Source organism: Conger conger, chromosome 9 (assembly GCF_963514075.1).
Source record: "Conger conger chromosome 9, fConCon1.1, whole genome shotgun sequence".
Lineage (NCBI taxonomy): Eukaryota > Metazoa > Chordata > Actinopteri > Anguilliformes > Congridae > Conger > Conger conger.
In genome coordinates this window covers 38,484,157-38,502,048 of record NC_083768.1, presented here as the reverse complement: position 1 = coordinate 38,502,048, position 17,892 = coordinate 38,484,157, and the positions used below count along the sequence as shown (strand labels likewise).

The following is a 17,892-nucleotide window of genomic DNA, read 5'->3' as shown; positions in this document are numbered from 1 at the left end:
TCCCCTCTGGAAACTGTCTGTAGTAATACATCCATTTCATGCGGGGGCGCTATACTTGTGTCTTTCAGGCACAATATTTCATTCCAGACATGATTCCCTGACAATTTGTTGAAGATAGATGATTGGTAACCCTGCTAGCTGAGCCAAATTCCAAATCCGAACACCGAATCATCACATACTTGGATCAGTGGTCGGAAAGATCCATGTTTGGCATTCTAATGGAAAGCTTGGGAATGGGGCCAACCTTACCCAAAGCACCAGACACCAAACACAGCCCTTTTTCCATTTTGAGTCAGGCACCTTCCCAAGTATTAACACAGTTTTGGGACTGCGTTCAGATTAGGACCAGAGGTTTCAGTCTTTTCTGATCCAGGTTCCCCCACCCAGGCTAAAAGGCATCTACGGGAAAAGTCAAAAGTTAAAATGGGACCCCCTACCATACCTTCAAGGGCCCCCAGTGTCGAACCATAGCCTGTACATATCTGCACATGTTACTTTGAATAAAATATTTTTATGCAATTCAAGGAACTATTTTGAACCATCAAGTCTTTAGATTTTGACCTGAATGGTTAATTCCAAAGTTCGAAAATAATGCAAATACATACCACAATGTGTGAAACTTTAAATGCAGTTTGATATTTTCTGTCTAATCTTCTCAGAGAGCGAGAGAGAGAGAGAGAGAGAGAGAGAGAGAGAGAGAGAGAGAGAGAGAGACTAAGCGGATTATCGAGCTATAGTTCTGCAAATGCTTCTTTATCTGTCAACGGTCACAGTGGAGGTGGCAGTTTTACTTGTGTCATATTCTTGGTAAATAATTAAAAGTACTATAGTTATAATGAACTAAGTAACGTGCCCTGGAGAGCCTGAATCATGGAACACATGGAACATGGAAGCACAAGAATAGAAGTCGAACATTTCTTGTTACGGACGCAGGAAGGTTTTTGATCTTTAAATATAATAATTTGTATCGCCTTGAAACTTTTTTTAAAGTTTGAGTAGAAAACAACGAGATCCTCCTGGGATCGTTTCGTGAAAATGCAGGTGGTCTTACTACCCGGAATAAGTCGTGTGCAGGTTTCAACGGTTTGAAGAAACTTCAGATAAAGGATATTTCAAATGATGGATACAGACGTAGAAATTTCCGTCACGCCGAATCATTTCCACACCGACAGATCTCATATAATCAAGCCCGTTCAAAAGCTGTTCTGTTTTTCTAAACTTCAGTCCTGTATTAGGCTATGCTTTATTTAGATGTGGCCAGCACAATTCAAGGAGACTGGGATTCATACGCTAGGCTGTTCTTGCCCTGGGTGGGCGTTTACCCAGCGGTTTAATGGTGTTGATAATGGACGACGGAGATGGAGGAGGGTCTTCGTCTGTCAAACTTAACCAAGTTCAGCCAGAAAGTAACGGCAAGGCGGGGACCGAGGAGCATGACGAACATTTGGGATATTGTGATGCTGGGTATGACTATGATGATGATGATGATGTCTATCAGGAATTTGAGGAGTATGAAGACTTCTCAGAGTTACCGGATGGCAGGAGTATCGCTTCGGACGACTCTTTCTATCCGCCCGATGATAACATTGTCTACTTTAGATCGTCGACTCCGGAAAGTCCGGCACCTCTTACATTTTTTCAAGCGTGTTGTAACAATAATTCCATCATCGTCAAAATCATGATCCGACAAGGAGTGACAGAGGAAGAAGTCAAGGAGACAGATAAGAACAATAGGGTAGGTGTTAATTACAAGTATTATTTTAGTTTACAAATTACTCACCTGCTTGGTCTGTAATACATTGGCAGGACATCTTCTTTACAGGAATGTGAAGGGAATTTGTACACATCAATCAAATTAATCAGATCTTAACTCTTTGTCCCTAAAATGTACTTAACCAAATGCAAAGTACATACTTTCATTCCAATAATCAGATGGACTTATCTATGTACATTTGATAGACATCTTGAATAGCTCATTGTAATGATCATGTGGTAGCCTACTTTAAATCCTTGGCACTTATAACTAAAGCACTGACCCTCACAACACCTTGTGTGCCTGATCTGGCCCAGATTTACAATTTCAGAACTCAAGAGAGTTCATTATGCCATTGATCTTAAATAGTGTCTCTAGCGTCTGGCCCGCCTCCATATTTGACAAATGAAGTGCTTCTCCTTGTATGCATTCATTTTTTCCTGCCAAATATGTTGATGGTGTGTATGACCAAAAGGTTCAATTTTGGACTTGTGTCCATAGCACTCAATTCCAATTCCAATGATAATTGCTTTTCCCAAGCTGATGGATGACAAAGTGATTTTGCATGCTTGTTTCCTAATTTTTACACTTGTAAAACAGGAAGTGATTAATTTTATTGCCACTCTGTTTGATTTTATTTAAAATAATTGATGGGGTGCCAATAGACACATATGGTTTTCAGAAAAACAATAGATTACTTAATAAAAACATTGAAACATGGTTTTCCCATGTTGAACCTAACATATCAATTACTATCATTCATTATATGCCGTTGTTCTTCGTGATTTTTATTTTATTTTAGCTCTAGAATGAAATGTAGAATGTAATCTAATGTCCAAAGAGGGGATTATTACTTACTTGTGCTGCTATTTCTAAGCAGAATTAATTCATATAAGATTAGGAATATAACTGCAAAATCGAATCCTATCCACTTAGAAATTGAATGCGTTGTGTGTTCAAAGATCTGTTCTGCATACCACTGTAGTAATGTGTGGCTATTTGCATTACTGTCACCTTCCTGTCAGCTTTGACTAGTCTGGCCATTCTCTTCTGACCTCTCTCATTAACAAAGAGTTTTTTTCCACAGAACTGCTGATCACTGGATGTTTTTGTTTTTTCATACCATTCTCTACAAACTCTAGAGATTGTTGTGCATGAAAATCCCAGGAAATCAGCAGTTTCCGAGATACTCAAACCACCCTGTCTGGCACCAACAATCATTCCATGGTCAGAGTCACTTAGATCACATCTTTCCACATTCTGATGGTAGATTTGAACATTAACTTAAGCTCCTGACCGGTATCTGCATGATTTTATGCATTGTACTGCTGCCGCACGATTGGCTGATTAGATAATTGCATGGATAAATAAATAAAGTTAAATAAAGTGCTCAGTGAGTGTATATTAATTTTCATTCTTACACATCACTAGTACAGCAGTCAGCAAAATTAATTGGATAAAATTGATCATTTTACACTTTGAAAAGGGATAACATGGTGTACAGAATAGTTTGAACACTTTGAGTTCTGAGCAGGGGTTTAGTATATTATATAAATTCATTAAAGGTATTTTGTGATAACCGGCATTGTTTTGGGGTTCAAAGAGAGTAGATTTGAGTGACACATGTCTTTAGCCCACCGCCTTTACAGAGCTGCTTTAATTCAGACAAATTCGTAGGTTTTTGAGAACGAACGGCTCAGTTCAGGTTCTGCCACAGCATCTTTGTTTGGTTCAGTCAATACTTTGAGGCCATGCCATCCTTTAATTTAGGTAGAGGACGGAAGTTTGGTATTATTGTCTTGCTGCATTATGCATTTGGTGACTGACAGTCCCATATTGTCTGTGCAAACCTGATGTCTTCCGGTTACTGAAGAGGAAACATCTTGACAGTGTTCGTGCACTTTGTCTGTGCTCCCATTTATCTGGGAGCAGGGAGGGGCGACTTTGAATGTGCCCTCATGCTGTGACGTTCTTGCTTGTTTAATTACCCTTAACAGATCTCACAAGAAGGAACAGGAAAGGTATTCAGAGGCATGTGGAGAGATGCTTTTGGAAAACTATATGATTGCAGACTGGAGTTAGCATGTGTATCATTATTGTTGGAGAAAACTAATCACAAAAAATAAACTTGGAACAAGTAGCCAAAAAATTGAAATGGAAGAAAGGGTTTTACTGAAATTCACTGAAGGGAACAGTTCTAGGGCACACACTTCTCTGGGAATGAGAAGTAAGATTTATTTGTCTTCTACAGTTTTTCATTACATGATTCTTTTGTCATGTTTTGTTTAGGCTATGGCGACAGGCTAGCACTGCCAAAGGCAGTTTTTTGTGCTGCAAAACTATATTCTTCCCAGAGGGCCACAGTTGTGCTGGTTTCCCGGCTCTTTGTAAACAACTTACACTCAGAACAAGGCAGGGAGCCTAGATTGTTTTTCAGTCAAAACACTGATTTGTTGAATCATAAGATGAAAATGTATCTCTGCAAAGAAAGTTTGAAGACACTTTTGTCGGCAATAATATTAGAACATATATACACATAAATGTTCAAATAAAACAATCAAAACATCTAAAGCATGTTGCAGGGGTTGCACTCTATTCAGTATGTGTCAACCAGTTATTTACTCCACATTCCATGAAGGAGCTGATGGGACAAGAAGGCCAGCTCTTTGTAAATGTCCTCCTCACCAATTTCACAAACATTACTGAGCCATGCCGTGTTGCGGTCACTTTCAGGGGTGACTGTGAACCACCAGGCATGTCAGTGGCTGTTGAAATGTGAAGAGAATGTTGAGAGCAGTTGGTTAAGCCTGGGGACAGATGGGAGTTTGAAGTGGTGTTTGAGTGGGAGCAGGAGCAGGAACAGTAGTCGGGGTTAATCTGTAAAAAGGGTCACTCCGGGGTCTGAAACCCTAGAGAGCACAGAGCAGCCTATCCATTCTCTGCCCCCCCCCTTCACTGCAGAGATATGCACAGATTGTTTCATCCTAATGCAACTGACATTTAATAAATAAATAAGTATACAAAACAACAAACATTTTCTATGCTTGAAAAGAGCAGTCAAATCTGTATGTTAGGAATATCAGGCATGATGCAAGTCAACTGCAAACCTGCAAAAGTGAATTTTTTACACCTTTATATACTTTGTTTTGTGCTTTATGTGTGTATGTGTGTGTGTGTGAGAGAGAGAGAGAGAGAGAGAGAGAGAGAGAGACATTTTGTTGTTAAATTCATTCTTATATCAATGTAAATTGAATTCTTATAGTCTATTACTTTACTTTGATTTGATATACTGTTGAATTAACTGACGCTGAATTAGGACTGAATATTTTACAATACACACACATAAATACTGCAGTGGTCTTTTAGAGGAGTGCCTGTTTACGATAGCGGACAGCTGTGTTCCAGTTAAACCCACTGACCTGGTTTATCCTCCTCTGACTCACACTCCCGTGCCTGACGGAGACGGCGAGGCATCGATAGCGCGTGGATATGGCTGCCTGCCCACGCTTTATACAGCAGGACACAAACCGTGCGGGCCCTGGGACCCGCCTGACAGGACAGGTGGCCTCCGTCCCCAGAGGCGCCACGGGCACGTCACAGTCTCAAACACCGGCTTGTGCGAGGGCTGTAGTGCGGTAACGCTGGGATTAAAAATGTCCCGCACTCGCAAACGCAGTGGAGACATGTAGTAGTTTGGAATGTCAATGTTAATTTTGCAGCGGTGGTCACACTACATTCTATAAAAACGCTCTGAATTTGCAGCTGCATGTCATGTCAATTTGTGAAACAGGGATTAGGGGTACACCGATACTTCCTGGTATCAATACTTGGCCGATGCAGCACTGAAATATTTAGTATTAGTATCGGTACTTTGTATTGGCTCTGCACTGGTCTTGAAAAAATGGTACCAATGCACCCCTAACAGGGATCATCAACTCTGACCCTTGAATGCAAATCCAGCCCTTGTTTTTCTTCACCCGAATAATTAATGCCCCTTCACACCTGAATCTGACACCAGCAGTTCTCAGCCCTCGAAGACTATGAGTTGTCATACTCTTTTACTACACAAAACATTACATTACATTACATTACATGGCATTTAGCAGACGCTCTTATCCAGAGCGACGTACAACAAAGTGCAAATCAAACACAAGAACAAGTGCAAAGAGGACCTGGGGGGAAGGAGAGAAAGAGTTGGGTGTCATCGGCATAACAATGATAGGAGATGCCATGAGCAGAGATAACGGGGCATATGGATCTCGTGTAGATGGAGAAGAGGAGGGGTCCGAGGACTGAGCCCTGGGGGACTCCTGTAACAAGGGGGCGAGGGGTTGACACTCCTCCAGCCCAGGACACCTGGGAGGACCGGCCAGAGAGATAAGATTTGATCCACTCTAAGGCTGTGCCACAGATCCCTGTAGATGCCAGGGAGGCTAAGAGGATGGAGTGGTTGACCGTGTCGAACGCCGCAGAGAGGTCAAGAAGGATCAGGACAGAGGAGAGAGAGGTTGCTTGTGCAGCCTGAAGGGACTCATTGACAGAGAGGAGTGCAGTCTCCGTCGAGTGGCCAAGTCTGAAGCCGGACTGGTGGGGGTCCAGCAGGTTATTCTGTGAGAGGAAGGAAGAGAGTTGGTTGGAGGCGGCTCGTTCAATGGATTTGGATAGAAAAGGAAGGAGAGATACCGGACGGTAGTTTTTGAATGCAGGAGGGGTCTAGAGTGGGTTTCTTTAGGCGTGGGGTGATAGGCCCTCTTGAATGATGAGGGAAAACAGCCAGAGGACAGAGAGGAGTTAACAAGGGAGGTGACAAACGGGACACACATATACACAATTTGCTGCAGTCACAACAGTAGTCATGCATTTATTGGTTAATGATCGAATGTAAGTTATTCACTATAGCAACCATGCAGTGCTGATGCAGCATAACACTATAATCACCCTCTATCATCTGCAGGTGCAACTAGATGAATGCAGCTAAATATATAACTCTTCTAGTGTGCTGCTGTGTTGTAATATCAGTGAAGTTTCATGCCATTTTGGCTCATTACTGTAGATGAAATGTCACAACTGATATTTGGTGAGAACTCATCCTTCTTATTCAGTGTACCACCCCGTTTGGAATCTGTCTGACATTTTGGACGTGTCTGTCTTTTTCATTTCCCGCTCTGTGACCCATGACTTAATGAGGGACTCTTTCAAGGGTGTCAGGCAGAGATTGGCTTGACCACACACCAGAGAATTTGTCCTAAATAGCATCCTGCTCCAAAAGTTCTCCTGACTACAGATGTCCTGGACTATAGCCATTACCTTGAGCCTGACTAAAAATAACCACGGACATTGTTTGGAGACTTACACACATGGCCCTTTTTTACAGACACTGTCACAAAGAAGTTACACAAGAAAATGAAAAAATGGGTTAGTAGGTAAAAACTGGGTCTGAACAGCCCAGAAAAAAACAAGGATTGGAGTAAGAAACGGCCCAGAAAGAAGAAATTTCAGGAGGGAGAGCCCATCCTCCAATGACTGGCCCATAGTTAGTAGCTAGTAGGCTGTTAGGATGGAATTTCAGCCTGGAAAGTTGTTTGTTTGTTGTCAGCTACCGAATCCATTCTGTGGGCCTGCTTAGTGTTATAGTGCATGTAGGAGGCATTTGGCTTGTCTCCAGGAGCGAGGAGGGGTGGGCGGAGCGGTCAAGCAGATCAAGTTGTGGGGTCGCAGGCTCTGCAAACCATCGATGGCTGGAGGCTGGAGGCTGGTTGGGTCTGGATTGCACAGGCCCCCTCTACCATCTCTGCTACCCATCAACTAGGAAGGAGGAGCAGGTTCAGCAAATATTTGACAGTATAGTTTTACTGCACTGTTTCTAAGCGCTTGGTATGCTAATAGAATTTTGGACACATGGGCGGATCAAGGCATCGAGGTCATGGGGTTTACCAGTGAAACTAAATCTAGTGAATCTAAAGATGACTGATCAAGATTATATAACAACATTATGTATTTAGCCCCGGTACTGGAATGTAATCAATTGTAATGTATAACCAATGTTTTGTAAAAATTTTTTTTTTTTTAATCCATTTTTTAAATTTCATTAAAACTTGGCACACTTGTGATATCAATGTTATTTTTCCCCACTGTTAAAAAAAGACAAAGACCCAAATGAAAGTTTAAACTTTTGAAGTAGTAGTAGGTTTTATAGGTTTTTTATTTTGTGGCATAACTTCACATTTTGCATGCTGTTTGTTCTTTCACTACCTGTACTGCCTCTTTTAAGTTTGACTGTGGGCGCACTTCTGCTGGTTTAAATGGATGACTGGTGGAGCTTAGCCTTGCTATTTTAAGGGGAGAATAAGTGACTGATTAGCCTGACCTGTGACATGTGGTCGAGGCACAGTAAGAACATAAGTGAGAGGATGATGGGATATTCGTTCTCCTCTCACCTCATTGGTCAGTGTGGTAACCTAACGGCAATGTTGTTAAGGTTATCAATCACCCAAATTATGCTTTCACATAGCACCTTTATGTGACCTTTTGACATTTAGACACCGTGCCTGTGAACAGTGTGTGTTGCATGACGCATATTATGTGTCATGATCCAATTCTTTGAGCACTAGGAGATCAAGAAATCTCCACACATATTTTTATATCCCCAAGGTTTTTATATTAATCTACGGCACATTACAGAGCTGTGAAAGCAATGCAAATACCGCTGTCTGTGTTGCTGTGGTCAAATGTATCTCAGGAATGCCTGAGATATGGGTATCACACATTGTCACATTGTGGGGCCTACCATCACTGTGGCTGAAAGTTTTCCCTTCCACCAGCTAGAATGATGGTTGCACCATCATAATCATCATCATTTTACAGACAGGCCACAGGAGAAGACAGCAGCAATTACTTAAAAACAGTAATTACTTTAGCAATGACTTAAAAACAGGTCAGAAAGTCTTTTTTTGCAGAAATTCTAATCCCGCAACAATATAAATATTGTGAATTGCCTAAATGATAAAATCTATTATAAATTTTTCAGAGACTGATAAATAGCACATAACTGCAGAGCTTGATAAATGTATAAATGCAGAAAACACAGTTTAGCAGGCATTTAAAAATGAAAAACAGGTCTGGGTTATACTAACCGAGCTGAATACATCTGAACACATGGATCTAGGGTGTTTGTTATGTGTTGGGTAAGCCCAGCTGAATACATAGCTCTAGGGTGTTTGTTATGTGTTGGGTAAGCCCAGCTGAATACATAGCTCTAGGGTGTTTAGTATGTGTTGGGTAAGCCCAGCTGAATACATAGCTCTAGGGTGTTTAGTATGTGTTGGGTAAGCCCAGCTGAATACATAGCTCTAGGGTGTTTGTTATGTGTTGGGTAAGCCCATCCGAATACTTTCTCTGGGTTTGTGTTTTTCTGGGAAGAGCACTACGTGTCCTACTTGAACTGTCAAAGAATAGAATGCCCAGGGCAACTGCAGTCCATTAATAAAACACTTAAGCTGTCTAGCAAAAACTTGAGCATGCTTTCAAAGGAAATATTTTTAATAACTGGTCACTTTGATCTTTTAGCAACATGATTTACATCTTACAACTTTTTCCGGTTTGCTCTCTGCAGAATAGTTACATCTGAATTTGGATGTTATTACAAGGGAGTGTCTTGCTGTTTTGTATTCACTGAAAGCATTTAAATTAGAACATATTTTTTCCGTTCAATATTTTCCTAATTTGTCTCAGCCAATACAGTATGTGCATTCAGCCTAGTTGAAATCCATTCGTACTGTATGACCCATTATGAACCCCTAGTTTTCTTGGGGAACCAGGCGTGAAGTGATACTGCATGTGATCAATTGCTGAATTCAGAACAAGAGCAGCTTTAGTTAGTGGGGGATATTAAGATTAAAAACGATGAAAGTGATACATGTAGATTGCCTGGGCCAGAGCATGGTCAATTGGAATCATGCCACATACTGGCTGTGATTTGGCGCTTATTTTCTTTTCTGGAAATAAAATCTTAAACTGCATGGTGATTTAGAGTGATTTATATGACAGATATATATGACAGGATTAATTTCCCCACCGCATGTAAGCCTGCCTGAAGAATAAGCCTGCTTTTGCTCATTTTATCAAATTAGGTTATCCAACTTTTACCTGAACAGTTTGCTGATTGGGGCTTTTCAAGTACATTACAGTACCTAGCATATTCTTGGGATAAAAATAACATTTGAAAGGTACTGGAGTTACGGTAGTTATAATAAATTAATAAATTAATAAATTAAATTACAGAAAGGTATAGCCAATAGAGAAAAGGTTTTATGTGTGATGAAAATTCATCTATGAAGTCTCTGAAAACCAGGCTCTGTCTCTTTTCATCTTCCCAAAATGGCTAACAAGTGGCCATAGCCGGAGGCTCACAGCTAGTAGCACAATAAAGACACTCAGTGTTTTCTTAAGCTAACATATGAAAGCACTAATGCCCAAAACATGAAATCCAGACATTTACACACTTGCACTCTCCAGAAGTCTGTTTAACTCCCAAAATCAACAGACAAAAGTTAACGACAAAGTTCATCGCCCCAGACAAAGAATGGAGGTAGAACATACAATGCAAATAAATATATATTTCAAGATTAATATATTTTAAGATTGGGGGGTTGCAGCCATTGATTGAGACCTGATTTCGTCGAAGCCTTTCACCCAATAAAATACATCTTTTGCTATTCCAATGTGAAATGGGGTGGCAACAAAAAAAGACAGCAACTCTAGTGTTTATTGACATTTTCACAGTCATGTATATTACCTAGTTTACTTGCACATAATGATTGGCATTATGGACTCGTGATTAGGTGGTCGTTTTCTGACAACGGGACGCTGGTGTTGTCACGGCGACTGTGGTGTGTGTGTGAGTGTGTCGCAGAGGTGCGATTAGGAGCGCGAGGAGTGCAGCATGGCTGACCGAGGGGAGGTCAGAGAAAGTCTATTACTCCGGGCTTCACCTCGGAGACCTGCAGGGATTCATTCGGCTGGCTGCTTTAAGGCTTCAGATGAGCTCAGATGATGGTCTGTGTTGGCAGCTCATTCAAAGTGAAATGGGAGTTTACTGAAAGGTCATCTATTAGAGTTTCCTTTTGTTTTGTCTGGCAGATATAGTGTACACAGTACTATCTTAAATATTTTACTATTTTACAAACATAAATAATAATATTTGTCGTAAAGAAAAAAAAATGCTGTCTCTAAGACAAATTAAGTATTTTCCAACCCTTTTTTTTTTCAGAAAATAATTTCTTGCTCCAGCAACATGTAAAATGCCATTTAGATTCAGACAATAGGTGTCCTTTCAATAATAAATACATTTTTTTCCAATAAAGACAATGTTCTGGCAGTCTGTCTTGTGGGAAGTCCTTTAATGTGATTACCTTATTGAATTCAAACAGAAGACTTTATATGTACTGCATTTAAAAAAAGAATATAAAAGCGATTAATGTGAATTATGGCTGCCTGAATCTGAACAAGATTGAGTAGAGTCAGCAGATAAAAATATGCTGACTGTGTGAGTGGGGCTGTCGATGGCAGAGAAACTGCAGCAGCATCGTCCCACACTCTCGGCTCTCTGAATATGAGGAGCCTTTGGTGAAGATGCAAGCATGTTATATCCTGTGAGCATCTTTAACATTCGTACATTAACTTTCGTCATTTCAGTTTTATGTTATTTTACTTTCACAGCTAATTACAGTTTTATTTTGAGTTTTTATTTTGGTTTTAGCTTAATTACCTTTGAACACTTCTTTGTGCTTATGTGTCTCACCAATAGCTCAAGAAAGGCACTGCTGTGTCAGCCATTACAATATAAGAATGGGCTGTTTTCTGTACTCATTGACTTAACTTGGAAGCACTATGTGGTCATTAACAGGCAGTTAAATGGTAAAACAGTTAAATCTTAAGCTCCCATTACAAGTCCAGATACCTGTTACACTATCCTGTACTTCAGGGATACTCAATCTTACCCAGAAAGGGTCTTGTGAGTACAGGCTTTTGTTCCAACCAAGCAGTTTGTAACAAAAGCCTGCACCCACACCAGCCCTTTTGGGGAAATATTGAGTAGCCTTGCTACATTATACTGCTTTCTTAGGCGAGAGATGGGCAATTCCGGTCCTGCAGGGCCAGTATGTAAGCAGGTTTTAGTATCCACCAATTACCCGGGCAGCTGAATGAGCTAATTTGTGGAACACAGCAACACCGGTTCACTCATAGATTAGATCACTGTAGAATGTTTCAATATAGGGACACAAGAACAATCTTGGTTCTCATTCCAGCGCTTATCAAGAAATGTAGCTAAATATAAGCTGGGGTAGATGTTATGGCTAATGGAATAATTAAGTACAGAAGTTAACAAAAAAAAACATGAGATACAGCCCTTGCTGCCCACTCTGGGTTAGACCATAGATTCAAAGCTCTACTAACAGTATGATCCAAAGTTGTTAATATAATCTATACCATTCTTAAGCCCTTTTATAATAAATCAGTAAGATTCCAAGAGGCTTCGATTTTTTAGGATTTCCAATAAGGATTATAAGCAGCGAACACTTTTCAGCTCTAAGAATATCAAACCAAGTTGACAGTGACCCCGATGTTTTGTTCTTCTACTTCTCACTGTCTTTAGGGAACCGTTTGGTTCATTGACAGGGAATAAACGATCCACATTAGAAGTGCAGTTTTTCAAGTTTCCTAACATTGAATGGAGAGTAGCGGCCCGAAAGAAGACACGTTAGGTGGAGGAACGAACCTCAACAGTCAACAGTTTTAAACGATTCTCAAGCTGCCTGGTTATGAGGAGCTGATTACTTTAACCTCAATCTCTCCCTCTCCTGGACTCTTGCAGACGGGACTCATCGTGGCGTGTTACCAAGGTTACGTGGACGTGGTCATCGCCCTCGCTCAGTGCCCGTATGTGGACATTAACTGGCAGGACAACGAGGGGAACACTGCGCTTATCACCGCCTCCCAGGCTGGTAAGCTGACAGGATCCTTACTGGCCTCAGCATTGGCCCTGGAGGGAGTATTTATCTGTGCACAACACTGACCCCTCTGGTCAGTTGGGCACCTGCAGTCTTCCCTGGCCAGTCCTCCCAGGCAGCTCAGTGAGGAGGCTGCAGCTGCCCTTGTCCATGCAAACTGATTAAACTAATATGTTCCTGAAGCATCTACGTGTCTCATATACAGCGCCTACTCATTTCAGTGGTGTTTTTGAGCAATCAAACACATTTAATAACGTTCTGATGGAATTGCTGAATTACCATGCACATCAGCTCCTGGTATATGACCTATAGTGTGAGCTCTTAATATCAGCGCAATATGCCTCCATTTAGTCTTGACTGAGTGATTGATTGACCCCTATTCCTTACATTTTCATCAGCTCAATTTACAGAAACAATCAGGAAGAAAGAGCATTTTAAGTGCAGGAAGAACACCAAGAAGTATAATTTATTTTCTTCTTAATTTGTCCTGCAGTGACCTGGAACAGTCACTTACAATCAGAAACACTTGGCTTCAGCGTGTGTATTTGTCCTTTGGGGTCTGTGTTGAGTTTATGAAATACGACGGCAGCTTTGGTATTCCTGCACTATTCCCGTGTCATTCCCGACTCCCACCTCGCTGTGATGCAGGGCATGCCATGATCACGCACTACCTGTTGAGTTACTTCCCGGGACTGGATATGGAGCGGCGGAACTGCCACGGGTTTACCGCCATGATGAAGGCCGCCATGCAGGGGAGGTCAGCCTGCGTGCGCGCCCTGATGCTGACGGGTACGAGCCACGCCCTCGCTCTCTCACCCTCTCTTTATCTCTCTCGCCCAGCCTGCTGCCCGCACTCTTAGACTCCTTCAACAAATGCTTTCATCTACAGTGAATAACAGAGTAGTGCATGCTATCAGGCTGGCAGAACAACAGCCGATATACAATATACCTGTACATTTGTTCAGGTGTATCTACGATCCAAAACAAAGTGTCATTCTATAAAGTGAACGCACAAAGACATACACACAGTCCATAATTCATACTTTCAAAATGTGAGGATTGAATATAACTCTAGCCTGTAAGGAAATGGCTGAACAATGTGTGAATAGGACTGAATAGGGCTGTAGCCTCTAGGAACTGACTGAATAGTATGTGTTGAGGACTGAATAGGGTTCTAGCCTGTAGGAACTGACTGAATAGTATGTGTTTAGTGTGTATTGGGCGGCCTGTAGCGTAGTGGTTAAGGTAAATGACTGGGACAGGCAAGGTTGGGGGTTTGAATCCCAGTGTAGCCACAATAAGATCCGTACAGCCGTTGGGCCTTTGAGCAAGGCACTTAACCCTGCATTGCTCCAGGGGAGGATTGTCTCCTGCTTAGTCTAATCAACTGTACGTCGCTCTGGATAAGAGCGTCTGCCAAATGCCAATAATGTAATGTAATGTTGAGGATTGCATAGGGCTCTAGCCTGTAAGGAAATGGCTGAAGTGTGACCGGCCCTCTGTGTACCTCCCTCTCACCCCCAGGCGCAGACGTGGAGGCGTGTGATTACGGGCGGAAGCTGACGGCGCGGCAGTGGGCCGTGTTCACGGGCCGGCAGGAGACGGCGCACCTGATGCTGCGTCTGATGGCTCAGCCATGCGCGGAGCAGTTCTGCGACTCGTACCGGCCCGAGTGGCCCGCTCTGTCCGAGCTGGTGGCCCGGGCCCGGGAGCCCCGCAGCTGCGGCAGGAAGCTGTCGGAGAAGGTGTGCGGGGCCCTCTCCTTCTCGCTCAGCCTGAAGACCGACCCGCAGCACGACGGGGTGCTGGACCACATGGTGCGCATGACCACGGGGCTGAGCTGCCCGTTGGTGGCGCTGGCGTGCCGCACCGTGTGTCCCGGCAGCCCGCCCTGCGTGGGGAAGCGGCGTCCGGCCGTGCAGGAGATCCTCCGGAGGCAGCGCCTGGAGCAGCAGCGCGGCCTGGCCGGCGAGCGCCTGGACAACTACAAGCGGCTGTTCCAGAACTCGCGCGTGACGCTGGTGCCCAGGCCGCGGGACCGCAGGGCCAGCCTGCAGCCGCAGATCCTGCGGGAGGCCGCTACGGCCGTGACCGACACGGCGCTGGCGCTCAGGCGCACCAGCCTGCTCCCGCTCAACATGGTGCGCAGGAGCAGCGTGCGGCCCGGCGTCGTGGTGCCCAAACTGCGCTTCTGCAAGGCCCCCGCCCCCAACTACCACCCCGAGCGCCCCGCCCGCAGGAAGAGCGGAGCCAGGGAGGCCCAGCTCCTCCAGATCCCCAAGTGGAGGTACAAGGAGCTGCGGGACGAAAGGAAGAGGGCCGAGGAGGAGGACAGGAAGAGCCTGGAGATGCTCCTCAGGAGGAAGAGGTGAGGACGCAAGGGCTGGACGTGTGGGGGAAACGGGAGTGCACAGGAAACAGGAAGGGGTAACCTGCCTTTTGTCACCGATGAGAAACAGGAAGTGCTGGTTTCATTAGTGTTTGGATATGCTGAAGAAAGAGAAACTGGGAGATGTCAGCAGTGTTTGTATGCTGAGGAAACAGGGCATACTGGTTTTGGCAGTGTATGGATATACTGAGGAAACAGGAAGTAGTGGCCTCATCAGTGTTTGGCCATGCTGAGGAAACAGGAAGTGGTGGCCTCATCAGTGTTTGGCCATGCTGAGGAAGAGGTGGTCTTAGCAGCATGCGGATATGCTGAGAAAATGGGAAGCTCAGCAGTATTTAACTGTGTAAGCAAAGCAGGAAGTGGTGACCTCAGCAGCTCCGGGCTTTGCACAGGAAACAGAGCGGGGTGATTCCTTCAGCTGATGGCTGCGTGCAACAAACTGGAAGCGACAACCTCCGGAGCTTCTGCAGGAACTGTGAATGCTGCCAAGCTGAGCCATGGCTTTTTGCAAGAATTTCATGTGTTTAATATTTCATAGGAATGTATTTTTTCCACAAGTAATAGAGTGGAAAGAGACACAATGTGGGAAGAGTAGCCATCTGTCACAAAAAGCCAAAAAGCTGTTTTCATTGATATATTGATATATTTGCTTGTTGTCAGTCAGGCCTATGTAATTAAATGGGCATTACATATGATTAGCTTTTATTTTAAATGGGACTTGAACTGTAGAGGGCAGCGTTATTTTATTTGCACATATGATAGACTATTTAGTGGAAACTGAAAAAAGTAGGGGTTTTTTGGGGTAATATGTAGGCCCTTCTTTGAAAGCGGATATATTCCAACTCTTTATGTGGCCTTTCCATGGCCATGACTGTTATTAATTAATGAGTATTGTAAAAAACAGATGTTTCATATTGTTGTAACAGTATCGTACACTGTGCATATTCATCACACAGACCGAATGCTGAATGCAGGTTGATCTAGTTGACTTAAGATTAGTTTTCAGATCCAACATGATTTGGTCTGGTTGTGCTCTAGACCATAATGTGAGGTTATATACGGGGGTACTTAGTGAGTGAATCCTTGAAGGAATATTAATGAAAATCTTCCTGAGTGTGTGATTTGCTGAAATGCAGTGTGATGTTCCTTGTGCAATATAAAACATGACCAAACAAATGTGCTTCAAGATTACAACAGTAGAGAAACTAAAAGAATGGAAATGTCAGCACACTAAAAAATAATCAGTTCATCCATAGCAATTTAATGAATGTGTCTTAAAGCAGTTAAATCAATCAATGTTTCCGGAATAAAAACAGGCAACGAGAAATCTCTTTATATTGTTATTCCTTGCCTTCTGAACATTTGTGTATGTACAAATATTTCATAAAGTAATCTTAACATTGATCAAAATTTCATCAATGTTAAGATTACTTTATGAAATATTTCAGATATTTGGCAGTCTACGCACCAATAACAACGCAAAACCCATAAATAAGCTAGGCGAATATCTTCGGTCTTGGCAGGGTTTGGTGCTTAACTTCACGCAGTATTTATGGCTAGCAAAGTGCAAAATATTTTACATGCAGATGAAGAGGCCTCTAAAATATGATGGCGGAACAACAGCTCCATACCGAATAAATGCGGATCTAATTCACAGCTGGCCCTCTGTCTGACTACGCGGTAGCGCACAAGCACAAGTCCTCAGGGAGATAGAGTAATGGGTTATTGTTTGGGAGGCAAAGCTGGAATGTTTGGCATTGATCTCTGAATGCAACACATTTCACTGGAGTGTATTCTTCCCTAAGATGGAAATCAGTGAGACAAGAACGCTGTAATCCACAGAGGAAAAAACAGCACTGGATTGATGTTAGTTCTGGAAGATTATCCACAGGGTTGTCAATTTGATTTAGAAACTCTGCTGTGGATTTTAAAAAAATAATAATAAAATAAAGTAAAACATCTCTGGCGTGTACCCTCGCTGTGTTTATTTCCCGTCGATCACCTTTGAATGAAGAAATGAAAAAAGAACATGGGACTTGTGGAGAGAAAGAGTTGACACACACTACTACTACAGTTGTGTTCAAGAAAATGCACGCTGCTTGTTCTGAGTAATTGACTCATTCATTGAAAGGTGTTCAAAATAATTGCAATGTGGAGTTTAATTAGAGAATTCATTCATTCTGTGAAAAAAACATGTCATTAATTGTCCTTTAAGGAAAAATGGAAGCGAATGTTTTGCACATTGTTAAAGAATATTTCCTTCTGAATTGCTAAGTAAAATGGGCCATTCCAAACATTGTACGGAGGAACAAAGATTCAGCCATTCATCAGCTCCAGAAAGATCAAAGATGATCTACAATAACCTGCAAGTGCTGTTACAGTCAGAAGACATTTGATCAAAGCTAAGGTATCAGCAAGAAGCCCCCTATAAAGCACCATTGTTGTGTTTGCTTGTGCAGAAATGGTTAAAATTTGCCAAGGAAAAAATTAGCCCAAAGAGAAATGACATCACATTCTGATTATGTTGCCGCATGCCGAAGAGGAAATGCCCCTGAAATGGGTATTTCAACAAGACAACGACCCCAAACACACGAGTAAGCGAGCAACATCTTGGTTCCAGACAAAAAGGATTGAGGTAATGGAGTGGCCAACTCAATCCCCCGACCACAACCCCATTGAAAACTTGTGGGGTGACATTAAAAATGCAGTTTCTGAAGCAAAACTCAAAAATTCACAGGAAC

The 17,892-nt window shown here is 42.6% G+C and overlaps 1 protein-coding gene across 1 annotated transcript; it reads left to right on the top strand.

Annotated features, from left to right (window-relative positions):
* The first annotated feature begins 1,333 nt into the window (after nt 1-1,333).
* Nucleotides 1,334-15,134, top strand: LOC133137990 (ankyrin repeat domain-containing protein 33B-like). The gene is made up of 4 exons (XM_061256432.1): nt 1,334-1,735; nt 12,627-12,756; nt 13,411-13,551; nt 14,287-15,134. The coding sequence occupies exons 1-4, from the start codon at nt 1,334-1,336 to the stop codon at nt 15,132-15,134; spliced, it is 1,521 nt and encodes a 506-aa protein (XP_061112416.1).
* Nucleotides 15,135-17,892: the final 2,758 nt, after the last annotated feature.